The 26,042-nt window shown below is 39.0% G+C and overlaps 1 protein-coding gene and 1 long non-coding RNA gene across 5 annotated transcripts in view; both read right to left on the reverse strand.

The window, feature by feature from the left end:
- The window catches only part of SPON1 (spondin 1), a 460,458-nt gene that overhangs the window by 199,098 nt on the left and 235,318 nt on the right, over positions 1-26,042 (reverse strand). For all 4 annotated transcript variants that reach the window (XM_081545084.1, XM_081545085.1, XM_081545082.1 and 1 more), the window contains one exon: positions 9,043-9,176. In XM_081545084.1, the coding sequence (XP_081401210.1) occupies positions 9,043-9,149 (107 nt within the window). In that variant the 5' untranslated portion in view covers positions 9,150-9,176. The remainder of the gene's footprint in view (positions 1-9,042; positions 9,177-26,042) is intronic.
- On the reverse strand, positions 15,921-24,237 carry LOC145527337 (uncharacterized). Its single transcript, XR_014069688.1, has 2 exons — positions 23,968-24,237; positions 15,921-20,427 (listed from the first exon to the last, which is right to left on the reverse strand). It is a non-coding gene; the product is annotated as an uncharacterized LOC145527337 (long non-coding RNA).

The raw sequence follows: 26,042 nt of genomic DNA on the forward strand, positions 1-26,042 counted from the left end.
CTGAAGATGTTCTCAGATCTTATAGCAGCTGCATCTGGGAACAGGTTATTTCACCGGCAAGCAATGAAGTGCTTGTTTTTAACATTTCTGTGAAACCCTGTCCTGCCAGAGGGCTGCCTCCTCTGTGCTCCTCCAGCACCCTAAGTGATACTTCCATGAGCAAACTTCCCATCAGACAGCTAAGTTCCCTTATCTCATACCCTTGAGACCAGACACGTCTCAGAATTCAGAATATTTTTGGATTTCAGAAAGATAATATTTTTCATATATTTTGTAACATCCTCATCAGGGTCTGGGGCAGCAACAAGTACATTAATATTTACACTGAAAAGCTATAAGTAACTTGAAGTCAGCTCAAGGCAGGCTTGGGCCCTAAAAGAGTTAAGAAAACATCTTCCTATTTTAGGACATTTTGGATTTCAGAAATGCAGATGAAGGACTATGGACTTGATAGGTGTTTCACCCCCGACTGTGACACCCTCAAATATAGCCTCTGTGTCCTCATCGACCGCATGCAGGAGGTGCTCAATAAATGTTAGAGAGTGCGCAGACAAGAATGGCAGGAGAACAGTGTTCATGGAGGGGTTCAGTGGAAGAAGAGGCTAGTCAGGGACTTTGGTAAGGGACAGAGGGAGACTTTAGTGCTCTGATCAGGATTCTGGACTTGATCTGGAAGGTGATGGAGGGCCCCCTTCAAGTCTGATATGTAAGTGGTGTTGCTCAGCTGTGTATGAGGATAACAATTCTTATGCCAGTGTGAGGAAGATCACAGGGAGGAGCTAGGGGAACAGCACGAGGTTCCTGCAACAGTGAGACAAGAAGTGTCTGCGAATAAGGCAGTGAATGCAAAGCTAGTGAGGGAAAGAAGAGACAGACCTCGCAGATGATGATGTTGGGAGAGGAAGCTGCAGCTGAACGTGACCCATCTGAGATGGTAGAGGGCAGTACTCAGATCGCAGATGCTTCTGTTTAAATTCCAGCTCTGTCACTTACCCTGTGACCTTGAGCAAGTTACTTAACCTCTTGGCATCTTGGCGTCCTCCTTAGTATCCAGTTCATAGGGTTGCTCTGAGGATTAAATAAGTATTTGTAATGTACCCAGAGCAGGGCTTGGTGCTGAGCTGTTATTACTGCCTACCACCAATCACTGTTTTATGAAGTTGAACTCCCCAAATGGTTACCAAGTGATTGTCTCCTCCAGAGTAAGGCAACCCACATCCCAGACCCTCCCAGGAGGTGACAAGTGAGTGTCATAAATCTAGTAATAAAGCTATGGAAAGAGAGGATCACTTCAAGGGACAAAACTTTTATCAGACTTAAGGGCATAGAACTTCCCTCTGATGGGGTCTGTAAACATCTATTCTATTCACAGAGGCTTTTTCTTTCAGTCACTACTTTGCTACAACAGTTTGCAGCACTGTAGCATGCCAGGGAAACTGAGTGCTGGGTCATTCATTTGCAGGGAGAAGGCTAGTAAGAAGACTGCCTGGAAAGCCTGTAATTTAGAAATGTTCAAATCTTTGCATCCAAATAGAAAAGAAACGGTGTCAGGTTTGTGCCAAAAGGAGAGTCATAATTGCTCTGTGCTTCCCTTCCCAGCCCTCCTGGGCAACGGAACATAATCAGCTAAGTGGGCTTCAGAACTGTCATCTACAGATACTGAGCAGACTGTGCCACTTACACTACTGAGCCGCCTTCTCCCAGGAATGTTACCCAAACAGAGTGACGCAAACGCTTATTTTTCCAAGTGAGGGCTCTGCAACAAAGTTAGCATCTCCTCTTTCATATTTCCTGAACTTTGCTGCCAGATTTAAGCATCCTTACTAACTTTTTGTGAACTTTCCTCCCAGCATGTCAGTCCAGAGTTTAATACCCACTAACGGCTCCCTTATTCCTCTTGAATCAAGATCAACCTCTTCATCTTGATATTGAAGAATTTCTATGATTTAGAATAGATGTTGGCCTCCAAAGACCTTCTAATTTCACCAAGTCTGTCTGTTTACTGTCACCCAGAACTACCATATTTACTCTCACCTCCAACTTCTCACAGCAGTTTTCTCCCTGTCCATCCCCTTCACTTGGAATGACCTCTTCCCTTCTGTCCATTTATCCACACCCTACTATTTTCTTCAAAATATCAACTAACCTTTCTAAGGATTTCTGGTTCTCCCATTATTACATTCTTCATGCATCTACTTTCTGACTAACCATGTTTAATTTGTCCCCAGTTCATGTCTGTCTCAGAGTCACTAATTTTTCCATACATATTTTTATTTATACCACAACTAGATTTCAGCAAAGTGTCTTGAAAGTCAGGAGCCTTGTTTATACTGAGACTTTCTCAGTTCAGTTCAGTAGCTCAGTCTTGTCCGACTCTTTGCGACCCCATGAACCGCAGCACACCAGGCCTCCCTGTCCATCACCAACTCCCGGAGTTTACTCAAATTCATGTCCAATGAGTCAGTGATGCCATCTAACCATCTCATCCTCTGTCGTCCCCTTCTCCTCCTGCCTTCAATCGTTCCCAACATCAGGGTCTTTTCAAACGAGTCAGCTCTTTGCATCACGTGGCCAAAACATTGGAGTTTCAGCTTCAACATCAGTCCTTCCAATGAATACCCAGCACTGATTTCCTTTAGGATGGACTGGTTGGATCTCCTCGCAGTCCAAGGGACTCTCAAGAGTCTTCTCCAACACCACAGTTCAAAAGCATCAATTTTTCTGCGCTCAGCTTTCTTTATAGTCCAACTCTCACATCCATATATGACCACTGGAAAAATCATAGCCTTAACTAGATGGATCTTTCTCAGTGAGACTTTCTCAGTGCTGGTCAGCTCGGGGTACATGGTATATGTACTTTGGATACTGATTGGCTGACTGGTTTTCCCAACACCACCTTCCACATGAAAAAGAAGGAAACTTTCTCAGCTAGACACCTTGGGTGTTTCTCAACTTGAGTCAAGGCATCAGTTTTAAACCTGTACTTCCTATTATACTAAAAGGGAACTATAATAGTATCCCCATTAAAATCAGGAATAAGCATGAATGCCACTATTTAATACTGTACTAGAGGTGACAGATAATAAACTAAAACATGAAAAAGGAACAAAGGTATATTTATTATTTCCCAAAAGAATGAAAAAAGCCATTAGAACTATCAAGAGAGTTCAGCACTGCCTAAACTCAGACTCAAGGTACAAGAATCAATAGCTTTCCTAAACATAAGCAATCAATGATTAGAAAGTTTAATGGGAAAAAACAGCCCATTCGCAAAAGCAATAAAACTATAAAATATCTATGCCTGGGGGGAGGAAGCCTCACAAGAATGTGCAATCTAAATGAAGAAAAATTACATTACTTTCCTGAAGGACATAAAAGACCTGAATAGGAGATATTCCATATTTCTAACTGGGAAAACATATTGTAAGGATGCTATATATGGAAACATATTGTAGTGTTTGCAATAACATTCAAAATCCCAATATAAGTTTCTATTAAACACAATAAACTCATTCTACAATTTGTCTGGAATTATGATGCTGCTTGAATAGCCATGAATATTTTGAACCAGAAGATTAATGAGCAATGACTTGCTATCAAAACATCAAATAAAATTGTGCTATGAAATGGTGTGGGTTTTGTGCAGGAATAGATAAAAAGATCAACAGAACAGAATGGATCTGTATAAAAATTTCATATTTGATAAAGTAGCACTTCAAACAATTGAGGAAAGGACAAACTATTTGACAAACGAATGTGGAACAATGACCAAGCCATTTTGAGAAAAATAAGCAGATTGATTTCTCATCTGTGCTGGACAGCTCTGGTCTGCCCCTCCAACCACCTTCTGCATCCTTCCATACCCTGGTCTTTGCTGGAGAGGAGAATCTGCGTGGACTCTAGCAATGGGCTCTGTTGTCCTCATAGTTGAAGCCAAGCTCAAAAGGGAAAACTGACAGGGAATCAAGGTTGGGGTCCCTGTGGAGTCACCTCAGGCTAGTAGCTTCCTGTATTCAAAGGTTTCAGCTCCTGGGAGGTGCTGGTCTTTTCTGTTTATCCTCTGTGCCCTCCCCTTACCCCCTTAGGCCTGGGAGCTAAAGGCTCCTCCCACTTCTTTTTGGCCACACCACTGGCTTCCCAGGTGGCTCAGATGGTAAAGAATCTGCCTGCAATGCAGGAGACCCGGGTTTGATCCCTGGGTCAACAGATCCCCTGGAGAAGGTAATGGCAACCCACTCCAGTATTCTTGCCTGGAGAATTCCATGGACAGAGGAGCTTGGCAGGCTACAGTCCATGGGGTCAGAAAGATTTGGACATGACTGAGCAACTAACACTTTCATCATAAATGGACCCCTGATTCAACTGACCTTTTGGCACTTCTGCTGAGTGTGCCATTTATCTTCTGTTGAGGCCTACTGATACCACATTATTCACAAAAGTAAATTCCAAGAAGATTCAAGACCTAAATTTATTTTTAAACCTATAAAAATATTAATAATATGGGAATATATTTATAACCTCAGCTGCATAGGAAGATTATTTTTAGACAGGATACAAATCAAATTCATAAGAGAAAGAATTTGATTAAAATCAAAATTTCAAATTTCTGGATGATGAAAGCAAAGTTAATTATGATGATGAAAGCAAAGAAAGGTAGAGAGAAATATCTGAAATTTATAACAAATTGTTATTATCTGCCTGGAAATCCCATGGATGGAGGAGCCCGCAGTCCATGGGATCGCTAGGAGTTGGACAGGACTGAGCGACTCACTTTCACTTTCATGCAAAGGAGAAGAAAATGGCAACCCACTCTAGTGTTCTTGCCTGGAGAATCCCAGGGACGGGGGAGCCTGGTGGGCTGCCATCTATGGGGTCGCACAGAGTCGGACATGACTGAAGCAACTTGGCAGCAGCAGCAGTACTGTATAAGGATCAATTTTAAACATAAATGTATAAAATTATATGTTTATAGACATTTATATATAACATTTATACACATTTTATATAAAATATGTAATATAAAATATATTTTAAACATAATATACAAATATATTTTTTATATAAATATACAGAAATATATGTGCTGTGTGCTTAGTTGCTCAGTCATGCCCAACTCTTTGCAAATCCAGGTACTGCAGCCTGCCAGGCTCCTCTGTCCTTGGGGATTCTCCAGGGAAGAATACTGGAGTCAGTTGGCATGTCCTCCTCCGGGGGATCTTCCCAACCCAGGGATCAAACCCAGGTCTCCCACATTGCTGGTGATTCTTTACCGACTGAGCCATCAGATATATATATATAAACATCAATTTTAAAAAGAAACTATCAGAAAAGTGGACAAGGATGTGAATGGCCATTTGCAGAGAAGAGAAATGGAATAAATATTTGAAAAGATTCTAGTATTACTAGTAATTGGGAAAATAAAAATTACCACAAAATGTCACTTTTAACTATCAGATTGGCAGAACTTTAAAGAATGATAAACATCAACAGTTGTTAAGCAAGTAAGGAAACAAGCTTTCTTGTTCACAGTCAGGGAGAGTGTTTAAGTTGGCAAGCTTTTTAGAAGAAAATCTGGCAGTGTCTATTAAGATTATAAATGTGCATCCCTTATGATCCTACTTCTTGGCAGCTACCATGGACAAAAACTTGCATATTTGCTCAAGCAGGCATATATAAGGATGTTTATTATAGCATTATTTGTAATTGTAAAAAACTGGAAACAATCTAAATGTCCATTAACTATGGAATAATTAACACATTTTCACAGTAGATTATATGCAACAGTTTAAAAAGAGAAATAAACCCGTATGTTCTGACCTGGAAATATCTCTAATACATTTTATTTAGTTAAAATCCATTCAAGTTCAGGACATCATGCAGACCGTGATATCATTTATATAAGGGTACTTATATGTTTATTAATACATATAAATGCACACATTAAAGTCTAACAAATACACACCAAATTGATACCTATTGCTACTTTTGGGTAGAAGACTGTGGGATTTATTGGGAGAAATGTCAGGGATTTTTCACTTTTTCTGTATTCTCTATTTTTCTGTATTTCACTATTTTCCATACTGTGTGACATTTTTCAATGTGAATGTATTTACATCTCACCTATAAAATCTTTATTTCTTTAGTGAGTAGTTGTAGGTTATATTTAATTTCTTCAGAAAAAGATGAAAGGAAGAACATGAGGCTTTAGCATTAAATGGACGTGCACCTTCAAGAAACTGCCTAATTCACTGGGACTTGTGACCTCCTGCATGAAAAAGGGAAGTCTGTTGCGAAGATTAAGTTAGACAAAAACTGCTAGGTGTGTAGCTGAGTTCACAGTAGATAGAAAGTATTGGTTGCCCCTTTCTCTCTCCTCCATTGGCCTCTGAGAACCTTGGGGGCCAAGATCTTAGCCTCAGTTGCCTGTATAATATTGACACCTGTGCAAACAGAAGTTCAGTTACATTTACTGAAAGAATGAGTGACTGAACAAGCCACATTTGTTCAACGTTAATTTATAGACATATGTTCACATATGTTCATTTTTAATGTAAACAAGGAGATGCCTTTACGGCTTCCAACAGGAAGATCGAATACTTCTGGTTTGTGAGAACAATAAATCAAAGAAAACCAGACATCTATGCCAAAGGGATAGAGTTTTAGAGAAAGTGAAAGTGAAAGTTGCTCAGTCATGTCTGGCTCTTTGCAATTCCAGGGACTATACAGTCCATGCATGGAATTCTCCAGACCATAATACTGGAGTGGGTAGCCTTTCCTTTCTCCAGGGATCGAACCCAGGTCTCTCACATTGCAGGCAGAATCTTTACCAGCTGAGCCACCGGGGAAGCCCAAGAAGACTGGAGTGGGTAGCCTATTTCTTTTCCAGTGGGTCTTCCTGACCCAGGAATTGGACCCTGGTCTTCCACATTGCAGGCAGATTCTTTACCAGGGAAGCCCTTTGAGCAAGAAGACTCATCAGATAGATCTAATGTTGGAGAGCCCCAGTCTCTGTGGAGTCATAGGGCTGCTATGGACTGGAGTATGGGTATAGGAAAGCCAGGTTGAGAACCCGGTCTCCAGCCTAAGAGGCTGAATGAATACACTAATGGACAAAGGCCAGGCTGTATATAACAATGACAAAAGAACTCTAATCCCCAGCCTCTGCAGCAAATGGTCTAGGAAGCCAAACCACAACCTCTGCAGCCATTAGTCCAGCATGGTTAGGACTTGGTCAATGATGCCAACTCTCAAATTCTTGCCCACTGCCTCCTCTATTTCCAGCTCAGGACCAGTCAGAGAAAGCCAAATATGTTCTCCAAACCAACCACGTCAGATGCTTCATTTCTAGTTAGCCCGCTCTCGACTTCCCCACGCCAAATATCTCCAGTCAGAAAGTACCTAAATCTTTCCTGTTTTTTTTTTCCTCACTATAAAGCTTTCCCACTCCTCACTTGGCTTTGAGTTTCTGCCAAATTCTAGTGATGGCAGCTGACTTCCCTTGCTATAGAGCAACCTCTGAATAAATAGCTTCTGTTCTCATTTCAGTGGTCTTCATTTATTTCTACAAGGCCTTCTCCCACATTGCAGCTAGATATTAGATACATGTTATATATGGAGTTTATACTTATATATAAATTCTACTGCTAAATTTAAAAAATCACCAATGTAGATTAATGCCAAAAGTCAAATTTCTCAAGGAATGTGAGAAAAGATGCTCAGCTTGCATTAAACTAAAGAAAATAATAATATCCATACAGATGGTAGCAAAGCCAGGCCAAAGCCAGGGCTGAGTCTGGAAAATGGACAGAGGCTCCAGATATCTCTGTGGGGTTTTTTTTTTTTTTTTCTTTCTCCATAAGCCAGGCACAGTTGGATCAAGAAACTTCAATGACTAGAGAGCCTAGGTGAAATGCCTCCTTATCAGTCTCTTCCCAGGACTGGGCTGGACTTACAAGTCTTCAGAAATGTTCTCCTGCCAGAGGTTCAAACAAGTGAACCAAATACATACATAATGCCCTGGGGGATCTAAAGAAGTGGAAGATGGTTGGGAAGTTCCCAGCCCCTAACTCTAGGAAAAAGTGTTTCTTAGATGCTAGCATTGGAGCCTTGCCATCTACCCATGACTATTGGCCTTCTGAAATCCGAAACTCCCCAGCATCACTCTATATAGCCTTTAAATGTATTTAAAATATGGTATTTAAAATAGGTGATAACTGTATTTCTCAAACTGCTGAATGTTAATAGATGTCTCAGCAAAAAAGGAGCTTTGCAGTCAAGTTTGGGAAATGTTGGATGAAACCAAGTTAAACAGATTTCTTTTTGGCAGGATTTTGCAAAACCTTCAATATGTTAATATATGTTGTGAATCGGCAAGAAGGGGATATATAGCATACAGAATTCTCCAAACTTATTTAACCATAGAAATTGATTTCCAGCGCACCTGTTTACATCTCCCTGAACATCATTCTATGACATACAATTTTAGAAACACAGGTTTGAGATGATGCTGCCTTTCAGAGGAAAACCATTGACTGGCTAATACTTCTCATCACCTATTGTGACTCACCTAAAGGAGGATCAAGAGGCCCCAGAGAAGTGGTGCAAGAGGGTATTTTTGATGGGAGAAGGAAGAAGACAGGATTATGAAGCTGAGCCTGGGGCCAATGGAGGTTATATTCAGGTCTCAGTCCGCTTAGCACAGTTTAAGGATATAGAGCATTAAATTCAAGATGGATGAAGCCAAAAATTATCCTCAGCAGGGTTGTAATTTTTCTTAACCAGCCGTAGGATCGTTATCTCCAGGAAGACAGTGATCAGAAGATCACTGTATGAGAGGAGCATGGAGATTCAGGTAATTGATACCTTTTATAGCACTTTAGGAAAGATGGTCCATAGTCCCGTTTTAGAGTCAAGATAATGGAGAGCAGAGAGATAATCCAACTTGTCTGAGGCCCCAGGAAAGCCACTTTTCCTTCTGCAACCACACCATGAGCCATAAAGGGAAGGGGAATGAAGCGTTCTGAGGATTCCGTGTTCACTTACTTGAGAATTACACAGCCAGTTCCTGCAGGCGGCGCTATCCAGAACACCTGGATGCGCGTGCGCCTCCGTGGGGTGCTCTCTGTGACCGCAACGGGGCAGTTACTCATAAACTGTGTTTCTTCTTCATCTATGATCTGTGGAGAACGGTGGAAAATAAACACGGTAAAAGACAATGTCACTTTGGGAAGCTGTCGTATTGACAATTCCTTAATTTTAATTTTAAATCTGTCATTCTCTGTTAGCAGTTCTATATCCCCAGGACACCAGAATACTGCCTGGCACAGAGTCCCACTCAGTGTTTGTTCATTTAATGTAAAGACAAGGATACAGCTCAGGTTCTCTTCTCTCTGGGACCAGGATCTTATGTCAGCACTTGGAGGGACAGACCACTAGGTGATGATCTTGTTCGTTGATTATAATAACCTGGGTCCCAGTTCAGGAAAGGTGGAGGATGGGGAAGAGAGAATCCAAAACAAACACTATATACTTAGACGTCCTGATTCAATATTATAACTTGAAATTAAAATGTTAAAAGAAACTCCATTTTGGAGGAGGTATCCCAAAGTACATAAAGTCACCCAGTTTTACGCCTTTTTGCAGCATCTCCTTTCTTTATTTGTGCCTTATATTGGTGTTCTCCCAAGTTAGCCATCAAGGTTTTCCACGACATTGCAGAAAAGCTGGTAGCCATCCCCATTCCTCAAAGCTGTTTTCACCATTTCTCCTGCTTGTTTTTGGGTCTGCTGCCAGGACTTGCCTATCCCTCTCATAAAACCACAGACTATTAGACCTGGAAGGATCTTTTGGGGGAAATCATCTAAGTCCAATGAATCTTAAGTGCCAACCCCAATTGCTTGGTAGTAGGCTGTATCGTGAGTAGTGTTAATATTAAGAGATAACATTTACTGAGTGTTTAGTATAGGCTAGGCACTAAGCTGAGTGTTTTATATGAATTATTCATTAAATTTTCAAATACAATTTAATGAGATTATATCCATATTGTATTTATTTTTCTTAAAAACATTTTTAAAAATTCCTCTTCTTTAGGAAAGCAGTTAAAAAATCGTCACATTATATATTTTTATCACTGTTGTCCAGTGATGAAACAAAGACATTTTATTTATCTCAATATTCTTTATTCTTCTCATTTCTCTCCCTTATTTACTACTCACTCATAAGTATTTAATATATGTTCTTCTGAATATATATATACATATATGTGTATATATAGTTTACTTGAAATTAGAGTTGTTTTGTACTTTAATATTTCTGTCACATAATCTTTTTCCCCAAACTTGTTATTTTGTATAGTGTTATAGCCAATTAACAAGCAAATCTTGTTGTGATAGTTTCAGGTGAACAGTGAAGGGAAGAAGGGACTCAATCACACATAAACAGATATCCATTTTCCCCCAAACTCCCCTCCCATCCAGGCTGCCACATAACGTTGAGCAGAGTTCTATGTGCCATACAGTTCAGTTAATCTTACTATGTCAGTTTTACTACATGTGAATGTAACACTGATATTGCCTGCTGCCTAGTACTCCACCGAAAGCATAGACCACATTTTACTAAACCATTCTCCCGATGAGGGACACTGACTTCCAGCTCTTTTCCTCCACAGACATTACTGTAATGCAAATCCTCAAGTTGCTCTGCTTTTGAACCTACACGAGAGTTTCTCAGTAATATAAACCATGTAGTGGAACTGCTGGTTGTGAGGCTGTGGGTCTAGTCATATTAATTTTACAAGTGGTACCAGATTGCTCTGCAAAATGGGCATACCTATTCGTATTCTACAAGCTATGTACACCTGTTCCCATTTCCCCGTATCCTCACTAGTATGTGTGATTACTGGACTTTCTAATTGTTTCCAATCTGATATAAAATAGTATCCTGTTTTCATTTAATACTAGCCAGTTTGAGCACTGCTTTATAAATTTATCAGGGTTCTTCTGTGAATTGTGAGCTCAGAATCTTTACCAATGGATTTTTCTCTTTTTGTCAGTTTGTAGGACTTTCTCAATATGAATTGCTCATCGCTGACAAACATCTTTGTGTCACCCAGATGTTTATCTTATATTTGGAATTCTTTAATAACTTTCATCTAGTCAAATTATCAATTCCTTTCCTATGGCTTGCACTTTTTTGGTCTTGCCTAAAAAACTGAGGTCAGAAAGACATTCTCTAGTATTTTCTTCCTTAAGCTTTATTAACTTTATTTTCACACTTAGGTCTTCAATCCATTTAGAATTTGCTTTTTAATATCATGGTGTAGAGATCCAAATCTATTTTCTCCATACTGTGAGCTACTTTTTAAAAAGTGAGTTAATTTTTAAGAGCAGTTTTAAGTTCACAGCAAAAGTACAGGGAGTTCCCATATAACCTATTCCCACACATGCCTAACCTTCCCCATTATCAACATCAGGCACCAGAGTGGCACATTTGTTACACCTGATAAACCTACATAAACCTACACTGATACATCATCACTCAAAGTCCATAGTCTACATTAGTGTTCACTCTTGGTTTTGTATATTCTATGGGTTTTGACAAATGTATAATAATATATATCCACCATTGTAGTATTGTATTGATTAATTTCACTGCCTTTTAAAAGTCCTCTGTGCTCTGCCTGTTCATCCCTTCCTTTCCCCAATTCTTGGCAATTATTAAACTTTTGTTGTAATTTTTATTAGTTTCAGGAGGTTTTTTGTTGATCTTTCAGATTTTCCTTGTAGACAATCATGTTATCTGCAAACAAAGACAGTTTTATTTCTTCCTTTCAAATCTGTATCTTTCATTTCCTTATTTGTTACATTAGCTAGGATATCCAGTATGATGTTGAAAAGTAACGATGAGGGGAGACATCCTTGCCTTGTTCTTGACCTTTGCAGCAAAATCTCAAGTTTCTTACCAATAAGTATGATATTAGGTATATGTTATTTGTATGCTCTTTATCACGTTAAGGACCTTTATCTCTATTCATAGTTTGCTGAGAGTTTTTATCATGAATGGATGTTAGATTTTGTCCAATGTTTTTCCTGCATCTATTGATGTGATCATGTGATTTTTCTTCTTTTGCCTGTTGATGTGATAGATTATATTACTTGATTTTCAAGTATTGAACCTGCCTTGTATGACTGGGATAAATCTCACTTGGTTATGGTGTCTATTCTTTTCAAATACTGTTGCATTTGATTTCCTAATATTTTATTGAGGAATTTTGCCATCTTTGTCCATGAGAGATATAGGTTTGCAGTTTTCCTTTTTCTGCAATGTCTCTGTCTACTTTTGGTATTAGGGTGGCACTGGCCTCAGAGAATGAGTTAGGAAGTAGAAAATTGGTATCATTTCTTCTTTAAATTTTTGGTGGAATTCATCAGTGAACCTGTTGCAGTCTGGTGCTTTCTGTTTTGGAAGGATTTTATTATTGATTCAGTTTCTTAAAAATTTTTTTTCTATTTTCTACATTTTTCTATTTCTTATTTTGTGAGTTTTAGCAAATTGTGTCTTTCAAGGAATTGGTCCATTTCATCTAGGTCATCAAATTTATGAACACTCATAATACACCTTTATTATTCTTTTAGTGTCCATGGGATCTGTAGTGATGTCCCTTCTTTCATTTCTAACATTAGTAATTTGTGTCTTCTCTGGTTTTTGTTCACTTAGCCTGTCTAAGGGCTTATCAATCTTATTGATCTTTTCAAAGAGCCAGCTTTTTGGTTTGGTTGATTTTCTCTGATATTTTTTCAATTTCATTGATTTCTGCTTTAATTCTTTTATTATTTTTTCCTCCTTATTTTATATATTATGCTTTTCTTTTTTTAGTTTCCTAAAGTGGAAGCTTAGATTATTGATTTAAAGTTTTTCTGCTTTTCTAATATGTACATTCAATGATACAAATTTCTCTTAAGTGCTGCTTTCATTGCATTGTACAGATTTTAAGTTGTATTTTCATTTTCATTTAATTCACAATATTTTAAAATTTCTTCTGCAATTTCTTCTTTGACCCATTTGCCAGTTAAAAATGTGTGGTTTAATCTCCAAGTATTTGGGGATTTTACAGTTGTCTTTCTGTTATTGATGTCTAGTTTAATTCTACTGTGGTTTGAGAGCAGATATTGTATGATTTCTATCCTTTTAAAATTTGCTAACATGTGTCTTATGACCCAAAATATGATCTATCTTGTTGAATGTTCCATGTTAGCTTGAGAACAATATATAATCTGCTGTTGTTGAATAAAGTAGTCTATAGATGTCAATTAGATCCAGCTGATTGATGGCACTGTTTAGCTGAACTATGTCCTTACTGATTTTCTGCCTGCTACATCTGTTCATTTCAGATAGAGGGGAATCGACATCTACAACTGTGACAGTGAATTTATCTATTTCTATAATATTTGCAGTTCTATCACTTTTTAGCTCACATATTTTGACACACTGTCATTAGGTGCAAACATATTAAGGATTATTACATCTTCTTGGAGTACTGACTCCTTTACCATTATGTAATGTCCCTCTTTATTCCTGATAACTTTCCTTGCTCTGAAGTCCACTCCACATGAAATTAATATAGCTAGTCTTGCTTTGTTTTGATTAGTGTTAGCACTGTGTATCTGTCTTATCATTCTGCGTTTAATCTATAAGTCTTTGTATTTAAGATATAAGTGGGTTTCTTATATACAGTGTACAATGGTCTTGGTTTTTTAATATTTTTTAATTTTATTTTTTAATTGAAATACAACTGACACATTAGTTTCAGATGTACAAAGTAATGATTTGACATTGGGATATATGGCAAAAGAATCATCACATGAGTCTAGTTAACATCAGTCACCAACCACAGTTATAAAATTTTTTCTTGTGATAAGAAATTTTAAGATTTACTCCAACAACTTTTGAATATGCAACACAGTACTATTAACTGTAGTCAGAAGGGTCTTGGTTTTGATCCACTGACAATCTTTTAATTGGCATGTTCAGAACACTAATGATTCAGGTGACTATTGATATAGGCAGATTAATATTTACCATATTTGTTGCTTAGTTCTTCGTTCCTGTTTGTCTTCCACACTTTTTCTATACTTCTGGTTTTAACTGAGAATTTTATATAATTCTATCTTTTCTTTCTTAGCATACCAATTATACTTCTTTTTTTTTCTTTTAAAAATGATTGTTCTGGAGTTTTCAGTAGATGTTTACAACTAATCCAAGTTTACTTTCAAATATTACTATATTGCTTCGAAGATATTACAGTACCTTATAATAACAAAATACTCCTAATTCCTTCCTTCTTTCCCTTATATCATTGCTTTCAGTCATTTCACTTACACATACACATATATAAGCACATATAGACATCAATTCAGTTCAGTCGCTCAGTCGTGTCCGACTCTTTGTGACCCCATGAACTGCAGCACGCCAGGCCTCTCTGTCCATCACCAACTCCTGGAGTCTACCCAAACCCATGTCCATCGAGTCAGTGATGCCATCTAACCATCTCATCCTCTGTCGTCCCCTTCTCCTCCTGCCCCTAATCCTACCCAGCATTAGGGTCTTTTCCAATGAGTCAACTCTTCGCATTAGGTGGCCAAAGTACTGGAGTTTCAGCTTCAACATCAGTCCTTCCAATGAACACCCAGGATTGATCTCCTTTAGGATGGATTGATTGGATCTCCTTGCAGTCCAAGGGACTCTCAAGAGTCTTCTCCAACACCACAGTTCAAAAGCATCAATTCTGCGGTGCTCAGCTTTCTTCACCGTCCAACTCTCACATCCATACATGACCACTGGAAAAACCATAGCCTTGACTAGATGGACTTTTGTTGGCAAAGTAATGTCTCTACTTTTAAATATGCTATCTAGGTTGGCCGTAACCTTCCTTCCAAGCAGTAAGCGTCTTTTAATTTCATGGCTGCAGTCACCATCAGCAGTGATTTTGGAGCCCCCAAAAATAAAGTCTGACTGTTTCCACTGTTTCCTCATCTATTTCCCATGAAGTGATGGGACCAGATGCCATGATCTTAGTTTTCTGAACGTTGAGCTTTAAGCCATATAGACATAAACATATATAATTAAATACATCATTGCTATTATTTTGAATAAATTATCTGTTAGATCAGTTGAGAAAAATAAAAAAATTTTATTTTACCTTCATTTATTCCTTGTTTAATGCTCTTCCTTTCTTTATAAAGGTCTGAGTTTCTGACTTATGTTATTTTTCTTCTCTCTAAAGAATTTTAAACTTTCTTGCAAGATGGGGCTGCTGGTGACAAATTCCCCCCAGTTTTTTTTTGTCTGAAGAAGAGTCTTTATCTTTTTCACTTTTGAAGAATAATTTTAAGGGTATTGAGTTCTGAATTGGTGGCTTTTTTCTCAACACATTAAATATTTCACCCCACTCTTTTCTTATTTCCATGGTTTCTGAGAAGTGGGATATAATTGTTATCTCTGTTCCTCTGTAAGTAAGGTGTTTTTTCCTTCTGGTTTCTTTCAATGCTTTTTTATCTTTAATTTTCTATAGTTTGAAAATGATATGCTTGGATATAGTTTTTTTGGCATTTATCATTCTTGGTATTCTCTGAGCTACCTGGATCTCTGGTTTTGTGTCTGATACTAATTTGAGGAAATTCTCAGTCATTATTGTCTCAAATATTTCTTCTGTCCTTTCTTCTCCTGGTATTCCTATTATGCATATGTTATGCCTTTTATAGTTTTCTCATAGTATTTGTATTGGGTTGGCCAGAAAGTTTGTTTGCTGTTTTCCAGCTCACCTTATAGAAAAGGCTGAGTTAACTTTTTGGCCAGCCTAATATATTCTGTTCTGTTTTTTTCAGTCTTTGTTCTCTCTTTTTTTTTTCCTTCAGTTTTATTACTTTTTGTTGCTATGTTCTCAAGCTCACAGATTCCTCAGCTGTGTCCAGTCTTCTAGTAAATCCATCAAAGGCATTTTTCATTTCTGTTACAAAGTTTTTGATGTCTAGCATTTCTTTTTGGTTTTTCTTAGGATTTCCATCTCTGCTTACATTACCTGTCTGTTTCTGCATGCTGTCCACTTTATCCATTAGAGCCCTTGGCATATTAATCATTGTTGTTTCAAATTCCCAGTTTGGTAATTCCAACATCCCTGCTGTGTCCATTTCTGATGCACTCTCTATCCCTTCAAAAGTGTTTTGTTTTTTTTTTTGCCTTTTGGTTCACCTTTTAATATTTTATTGCAAGATGCACATGATGTGCTAGGTAAAAGGAACTGAAGTGAGTAGGCTTTTAGCAACACGTAGACACACACGTAGACACGTTGCGTTTTTAAAAAATTGGAGGATAACTGCTTTACAATATTGTGATAGACTCTGCCATACATCAATGTAAATCAGTCATAATTATATATATATCCCTTCCCTCTTGGCCCTCCCCTCACCATAAGATATACCTTGCTTTATTGTGGCTCCACTTTATTGCATTTCACAGACACTGCATTTTGTACAAGTTGAGGGTTTGTGGCAACACTGCATTGTCAGATGATGGTTATCATTTTTTAGAAATACTTTTAAATTAAAGGCAAGTCTTTTTTAGACATAATGCTGTTGCACACTTAATAGAGTAGAGTATAATGTAAACATAACTTTTATATGCCCTGAGAAATCAAAAATTTCATGTGATTAGATTTATTGCAATCTCTACTTCATTGCAGTGGTCTGGAACTGAACCAATAATATCTTTGAAGGATGCTTGTGTTAAGGTGTCAAGGAGAGGAAGTGTTCTATGGTCTCATGATTAGGTCTCACTCTTTTGGTGACTTGTGCCCCTGGACTGTGAATTTCACATGTGCTTCTCAGCTTCCCCCCACTGCTTAGGTGGGACTGGATGGCTGGAGGGGGCTGGAGTTGTATATTTCCCTTCCCCCAGACATGCTCTGGTAAAATATCTTCTCCTGAGAGCAAGGACTTGTTAAGAAGAACAGAATGCTCTGGTGTATTTAAAAATAGTTCCTGTTCTCCTCCCCTTGCCAGAAGCATGAGGAGATTTTTCCCTGATATTCACTTTAAGGACTTACTAGAGCTCCTGGACGTGAAACCCATAAAAGTTATTCCCCCTCCCCACCAATGACTAGGTATCTCTGGAGTTCCTAACTCTCAGACTTGTCTATACTGAGCCTCAAGCGATTCATCCGTTATAGTTCAGCCTTTCCTGCTTTGACAGGCGCAGGTTTCTGCTCTGGGAGGTTGTGATTCTCCACATCCCCCGTTTACCTCTCCAATTTGAGGGCAGCAGTTTTCCCTGACTCCACTTCTCTCACGGATCTATAAAGAATTCTTGATTTTTCTGTTCATTCAGCATTTTATTTGTTAGGATGGAGCAGTGACTTCTAAACTCCTTACATGTGGGCCTAGAAGCTGGAAGTCCATACTGTAAGCTACTTTTAACACCACTTAATCCATCTTTCCTCCACTTTGTAATGCTACTTTTGTCATATAAAGAGTGACCACGAAATTTATTGCCCAAACAAGGATGAAAAAGTTCATAATTAATAATTATGCCGTGACAACTGCCAAAACTGGAACTTTCCCAGGCAAATGGGGCATATGTTCAACTTAATAATATACCAGGTTCCCAAATACTCACATTATTATTGAGCAGTCTACTCTGGTTCCTCTTCCCCAAAGCATTGTAATATATTTTAATATCTGGAAGTCCTCATTCCTTGTTTTTCATTATCAACATTGTGTAATCTCTTTGTGAATCTTTATTTCTTCATAAATGGCATAAATACACTAAAAACTCCTTTGCTTCTCTGTCATTTTATCTTCCTAATGTGATAAAATCCCAGCCATTCACGCCTGTGCAGTTCAGTGCTCCTGAACAAAGTCATGTAATGACGTCAGTTGTCTCCTATATTAATCTGACTCCTAGCCTCAGGTCTGCCCTGCTACACTGCTATATATATCTGGTAAACCATTACCTTTCCACTGTCAACAACAATGATTTCAAATCTCCACTCTCTCCAAATTTCTTCTTTCACTCTTATTGTATTACCTTGCCTCTTACTTGAAAGAAAAACAGAAGTCATCAGATTTAAAGTCCTTCACTTTCCCTTCTGTATCCACCCTGTCCTTCTTCATTCTTGTTGTAACAGAGGAACCTTACTTCTCTTTCATCTCTGCTTTCATCCATCTTCCTAACTCTAACAATTACCCCATTTCTCTCCTCCAGATTCAACTTTCGCCCCAGCTGAATCATTCCCATTAATCTTATAAGCACATTTGAGTCTTTCCTGTTGAAAAATCAAGACACCTTCACTTAACTCTTCCTCTGCCTCCAGATATGGCATTTTCTCTTCTCTCCATCACAATCAAGTAAATTGAGTGAATTGGCTATACCTCCATTCTTCACCTCCTATTCATTCTCATCCCAGTCTAGGGTGTTTGGGGGGTACCTCATACTACTAACACAGCCCTAGCTAAGGCCACCAGTGGTATTTGCAGTGCTTCACCAACTAGATCCACATAGACCTTCTAGACTCTCCTCCCATGGTTTCTCTATCAGCTCCCCCTTGCCCTCTCCCCACCTCCACTTTCCTATTCACTGTCTCTACTTTCTTTGACTGCTGATCCTCCTCTACTGACCTTTAAACTTGAAATTACTCAAAGCTCAGTCCTAAGCCCTCTCCTATTCAGACTTTAGCCCTTCTCTGTAGGTGACCTCATTCAACTCATAGCATTGCTACCTAAGTGTGGATGATTCTCATGTTTACATTTCCAGTCTTAGCCACTTCTCTGAGCTCAAGTTCGTATCTCCAAACTTCTATCTCCTCCTTGTACTACCTCCTGGTTAAAACAAACCTCAAATCCACCTTGGCAACAACTAATTTATCTTCCCTCTAACCTGGTCCTGCTCCAAGCATGCAAGTCAGAAACACAGGGTGTCACCCTTGGCTCATCCCTCCGCCTCACCCTTCATATCCAAATGCTGCCCATGTTACCTTCCAAATGTCTCTTGAACTCCTACCACCATCCCCACTACTACCACAAACTACTATCCTTACTACTTCAGACTAAGCTGCATCATTTTTAACCTGAACTAATAAAAAATTATCCTAACTGGTCTCCACACATCTTCTCTTGCCTTTCTTCAATTTGTTCTCTGTACTATAAACCAGAGTGATCTTTTAAAAACACAAATATATTATCTTCCTTCTTAGAACAATTCAACAGCTTTTCATTGTTTCCAGAATCAAGACTGAAATCCTTAAGAGTCAAGTCCCTGCCTTCCCACCTCTCTAGCCTCGTGCTGTGTCATCTCCCTGCTCACTTTCTGCACTTGGCTATTCTCATCTTGTGATTTCTCTTGCAAAAGCCTGGTCAGTTACTTTTCCCTTCTTTCCTTTCTTCCTCCATTTCCTTCATCCCTTTATCTCAGCTCACTCATCCATCTCCATGAAAAATCTTCCCTGTCCTCTTTCATTGTTACAATTTCTCCTCTTATGTATTCTCATATATTATTCCTCTCCCTTCAGACACTTCAGCTCTTCTAATTTTGATAGCATTTGTTTGAGTTCTTAACTAACATTTACTTCTCTAATAATCTGCAAGCTATATGAGGGCAGGCATTATGTCTCTTGCTTTTTAATTCTGTCTGTTTCCTCAGCGCTTAGCACCACGCCTGATACATAAGAGGTGTGCACTGAAGAACTAGGTATTCTGTCTCTTCCCTTTAATTGTGAGATGGCTCTACATCCTGGCTGTGGTATCTGCCTTTACTCCCTATTCAGACAACTCCCTGGATATCTTTCTGACTTAAGATTTTGTTTTTCTAGATGATTACTAATAGCCTTGATAATATTAATAGTTTGCATTTTTGACCACTTTCTATTAGCTAAGGACTTTATATATATGATTTCCATTGTCTTCCAATAATTAAGCACTATTAATCAAGACTGCGGGGAGAAATATCAATAACCTCAGATATGCAGAGATGACACCACCCTTATGGCAGGAAGTGAAGAGGAACTAGAGAGTCTCTTGATGGAAGTGAAAGAGGAGAGTGAAAAAGCTGGCTTACAACTCAACATTCAAAAAATGAAGATCATGGCATCTGGTCCCATCACTTCATGGGAAATAGATGGGGAAACAATGGAAACAGTGACACTTGATTTTCTTGGACTCCAAAATCACTGCAGATGGTGACTGCTGCCATGAAATTAAAAGACGCTTGCTCCTTGGAAGAAAAGTTATGACCAACCTAGACAGCATATTAAAAAGCAGAGACATTACTTTGCCAACAAAGGTCTGTATAGTCAAAGCTATGGTTTTTCCAGTAGTCATGTATGGATGTGGGAGTTGGACCATAAAGAAAGCTGAGCACTGAACAATTGATGCTTTTGAACTGTGGTGTTAGAGAAGACTCCTGAGAGTCCCTTGGACTGCAAGGAGATCAAACCAGTCAATCCTAAGGGAAGTCTGTTCTGAATATTCGTTGGAAGTACTGATGCTGTAGCTGAAGCTCCAATACTTTGGACACCTGATGCAAAGAACTGACTCATTAGAAAAGACTCTGATGCTGGGAAAGATTGAAGGCAGGAGGAGAAGGGGGCAACAGAAGATGAAATGGTTGGATGGCATCACTGACTTGATGGACATGAGTTTGAGCAAGCTCTGGAAGTTGGTGATGAACAGAGAAGATTGGCGTGATGCAGTCCATGGGGTTGCAAAGAGTCAGACACGACTGAGTGACTGAACTGACTGAAGACTATTCTTGAAGAAATTACTGTCATGCATATGGGTTAAATAACCTGTTCAAATCCCACAGTGGTGGAGCCAGGGTTTCCCCTCAGCCACATCTGCTCTAAAGCCCATGCTCTTTTCTCTACACCACTGTTAGGTTCTTCCTGATAGTATCATGTTAAGTAAGGATTTCTCTCTAGCCAAGTTGCGTCTTGTGGAACCACCCATACTGGACCAGCCTACAACAACTAAACACCCCACTACAACACATACACATAAGTACTAGGTAAATGTAATTCTGCTTCTTATTTTCTTAAAAGGCATTTAGATTCCCTTCTGCAGCTTTGTTGGTGTAAGGGTAGATTTCCACACATGGAGACTGTCTTGTAGTTGCACACTTGATCTCCCTGAGACCCCCTCTACTGGTGGTTACAGAGAAATTTTCTAGGTACTTTTAACCTTAAATCTTTAAACTTCTTGGGAGGGTTCTGGGTGACTATATTGGGAAAGCCAAAGGGAACTAAAATTTAATTAGCACCTACTATGTGCCAGGTACTTAACATGGTCACATCTTTGAATCCTTGATGGGAATAACTATTCACATAGATAAGAAAATAAAAGTCAGAGTGATCTGGTCTGGATTCTGACTCAGGGATGTCTGAAACTAAAGCCTGTATCTCTGAAAAGATCCCAGTGGGGGATAAGACTCAGATCCTTGGCCCAGCACTGAAACAAAGAAGAATGTTTGCCAAGCCATGGAAGCCACCTTAGGTAAATACGATGGTTTATCTACAGCTTCAGTTGCCAGATGGTAGTTGAGATTATTGAGAATGAACAGAAGGGGTTATTTCCTTCAATTCAGAGAATGCTCCCAAAGTTGTTTGTTTTTCAGAAAATATCAGCTTTATCCAACAAACTTTGGGCCTATCAGACCTTATTCTTATCCCTTTTCCCACTTCCCAAACAGGTCCTCATTTGTCCTGGTCTAGGGAAGACCCACTTTGTTAGCCACCAACTAAAAGAAAGACTCTTAAAAAGGATTCAACACTTGTTTTGATCTGTGTCTTCTTTTCTGAGTACTTGGGAGTAGAAAATTTAAACATATTATAATGGGTGGCTGTGTCTGATAGTAGTATTATGGGTGATTTTTGCTTCCTTTCTATGCTTTTTGTAGTTTCTACATTTTCTAAAGTGGTGATGTATTGCTTTAAATGAAGAGGTGTCTAATTTTAAGGGACTTAATTATAACATTCGACGGGTAAAGTTTCCTTTTTTAAAAAATGTAAGCTAAAATAAATCTTCTCCAGTAAAGTTAAAGTTTAAAGTTACTCAAGAGAGATTTGTAATTAAGGTAGGCTGCTTGACTCCCTGTAAGAAGAGAGAGAAATTGGGGGACCTGTGACTCTTCCTCACCCAACTAGGTGAGGTAGCCAGGTAAGGTATACCCAAATTTAGCCAGGTGGACAAGGTTTAATATCCAGAATATTGGGCAACCTATCATTAAGGCAAATGGTTGGGTATTTGCTCATGAATAGGCCTTTTCAAATATAAGGAACTGTCTATGCTATTTCGTTAGCATGACTTTTTAAGGCTTCCAAAACTTTCCATTGATTACAAAACTGAATCACCTACCATAACCATCTTGAAATCTAGATCATGGCATATCTTTTCCCTCATCCTATTTATGGCCTCACTTTCTTTTCAGACTCGCACGCACAATACTTCTTTCCTAAGTCTAATTCTGGCTCCCCTCTCAACTCTGACCTGGATTCTCTCTCCTGATATGTTGTCTCACCCTTTCTGGTCTGACAGATGTAATTCTCAGGAGATGAACCCATGTACTATCAAGGTCCTGGATAAAGTCACAAGCTTTCTAACAAGCGGGTGGACCATGGCAGCAGAACATCCAGGATAATACTATTCAGAAGTCCCTGCAGTTGCCATCTTGGACATTTGTCTTCCAAAAGCAGAACCCTAGTCAAAGAAATCAGAACTAGTGGTCAGGATCGGGGTTCAGTTCCCACATGAGAATCATGGATAAGTCAGATAATTGGAACAGGAACTTGGAATGACATCCATGGCAGGAAACTGGTTCCATGAGCATGGCTTGGAGAGAAGTTGGCAGGAGAGGTTAGATTTTGGCATTGGGATGAGAAGGGACTTCTGCCTGGTGGGGTTGGAGGTGATATAAAATGTAAGAAAATAACTCAAGAGCCCAGTGGTCAATGGAGGGCACCATGACCAAGGATACCTATCATGGACTGAGATGAGGAAAGTGGTTGCTTAAGCAGGCTGTCCTCAAGTCCTTATTGAGCTAGGGAGTGGGTGGTCTGAGTATGAAGGAAAGGGCAATAATACATCTAAATATGAATTACTGAGTCAGAGAGGGTAAGGGACACTGATAGTTAGGGACCAGGTTAGAGAATGAGAGAATATATGTCCTACTGCATCATCTCATACATATTTCTTCTCTAGAGGTTTGTGAGAAGCAGCGGGTTCTCGGTATATAGCTAGGTATTTCCCTAACACCTTAGCCTGATTGTATTAACACAGGAGAAAGACACTCTGAAGAGGAGAAGCAAGAATACAGGCATACGTTGAAGATACTGTGGGCTCGGGGTCAGACCTCTTTAATAAAGTGAACATTGCAATAAAGTGAGTCACATGAATATTTTGGTTTGGTACATGAAGGCTGTATATCATCACCCTGCTTATTTAACTCATATGCAGAGTACATCGTGTGAAATGTTGAGCTGGATGAAGCACAAGCTGGAATCAAGATTGCCATGAGAAATATCAATAACCTCAGATATGCAGAAAGCAAAGAACAACTAAAGAGCCTCTTGAGGAAGCTGAAAGAGGAGAGTGAAAAAGCTGGCTTAAAACTCAACATTCAAAAAATGAAGATCATGGCATCCAGTCCCATCACTTCATGGCAAATAGATGGGGAAACAATGGAAACAGTGACAGACTTTATTTTCTTGGGCTCCAAAATCACTGCAGATGGTGACTGCAGCCATGATATTAAAAGACATTTGCTCCTTGGAAGAAAAGCTATAACAAACCTAGACAGCATATTAAAAAGCAGAGACATTACTTTGCCAACAAAGGTCTGTCTAATCAAAGCTCTGGTTTTTCCAGCACAGTTGTGAGAGCTGGACAATATAAATGGCTGAGTACTGAAGAATTGATGCTTTCGAACTGTGGTGTTGGAAAAGACTCTTGAGAGTCCCTTGGACAGCAAGGAGACCAAATCAGTCAATCCTAAAGGAAATCAACCCTGAATATTCATTGGAAGGTCTGATACTCAAGCTGAAGCTCCAATACTTTGGCCACCTGATGCAAAGAGCCAACTCATTGGAAAAGACTCCAATGCTGGGAAAGACTTAAGGCAGGAGGAGAAGGTGAAAACAGAGGATAAGATGGTTGGATGGCATCACCAACTCAATGGTCATGAGTTTGAGCAAACTCTGGGAGATGGTGAAGCACAAGAAAGTACTGGTGTACTGCAGTCCATGGGGTCACAAAGAATTGGACATGACTGAGTGACTGAACACCAAATAAAAATGATATTTACAATGAAAAAATGCTCAACATCACTGATTATTAGAAAAATGCAAATCGAAACTACAGTGAGGTACCACCTCACACCAATTGGAATGACCATCATCAAAAAGTATACAAATAATAAATGCTGGAGAGGGTGTGGAGAAAAGGGAACCCTACTGCATTGTTTGGGAATGTAAATTGGTGCAGCCAGTATGGAGAACAGTATGAAGGTTCCTTAAAAAACTAAAAATAGAGTAACCATATAATCCAGCAATCTTACTTCTGGGAATATACCCAGAAAAGACAAAAACTCTTACTTCAAAAAGATACCACACCCCACTGTTCATAGGAGCACTATTTACAAAAGCCAAGGCATGGAAGCAACCTAAATGTCCATCTACAGATGAATGGATAAAGAAGATGAAACACACACACACACTGGAATGACTGGAATGTACTCAGCCATAAAAAGAATGAAGTAATGCCATTTGCAGCCACATGGACAGACCTAGAGATCATCGTACTAAGTGAAGTAGGTCAGAACAAAGAAAGACAAATACCATATGATATTGCTTTTATGTGGAATCTAAAAAAATAGAACAAATGAGCTTATTTACAAAACAGAAATAGACTCACAGACTTAGAAAACAAACTTATGGTTACCAAAGGGGAGGGGGGGGAGGGATAAGTTAGGAACTTGGGGTTAACATATACACAATACTATAATAAAATAGATAACCAACAGTGACCTACTATATAGCACAGGAAACTATACTCAATATCATGTAATAATCTATAAGGGAAAAGAATCTGAAGAACAGATGTATATATAACTGAATCACTTTGCTGTACACCTGAAACTAACATAATATTGTAAATCAAATATACTTCAAAAAAAATTAAATTAAAAAATTTAAAGGTTAAAATTTAAAGAAGAAAAAATTATGTTTACAGTATGCTATAATCTATTAAGTGTGCAACAGCATCATGCAAAAAACTCACAATCTATGCATATTTATTAATAATACTTTATTGCTAAAAAATTCTAACCATGTGCACACTGCTGTATTTAAAATGGATAACCAACAAGGATTTACTGTATAGCACATGGAATTCTGCTCAATGTTGTATGGTAACCTGGATGGGAGTGGAGTTTGGCAGAGAATGGATACATATATATATATATGGCTGAATCCCTTCACTGTTCACCTGAAACTATTACAACATTTTTAATCAGCTATGCTGCTGCTGCTGCTAAGTCGCGTCAGTCATGTCTGACTCTGTACAACCCCACAGACTACAGCCCACCAGGCTCTTCTGTCCCTGGGATTCTCCAGGCAAGAATCCTGGAGTGGGTTGCCATTTCCTTCTCCAATGCATGCATTCATGCATGCAAGCTAAGTTGCTTCAGTCGTGTCTGACTCTGTGCGACCCCATGGACAGCAGCCCACCAGGCTCCTCTGTCCCTGGGATTCTCCAGGCAAGAATCCTGGAGTGGGTTGCCATTTCCTTCTCCAATGCATGCATGCATGCATGCAAGCTAAGTTGCTTCAGTCGTGTCTGACTCTGTGCGACCCCATGGACAGCAGCCCACCAGGCTCCCCTGTCCACAGGATTCTCTAGGCAAGAATACTGTAGTGGCTTGCCATTTCCTTCTTAATTGGCTATACCCCACTACAAAATAAAAAGTCTTAAAAAAAACATTAACCATCATCTGAGTCTTTAGCA

The sequence above is a fragment of the Giraffa tippelskirchi genome, chromosome 11, assembly GCF_054371585.1.
Source record: "Giraffa tippelskirchi isolate mGirTip1 chromosome 11, T2T-mGirTip1v1.2.pri, whole genome shotgun sequence".
Classification (NCBI taxonomy): domain Eukaryota; kingdom Metazoa; phylum Chordata; class Mammalia; order Artiodactyla; family Giraffidae; genus Giraffa; species Giraffa tippelskirchi.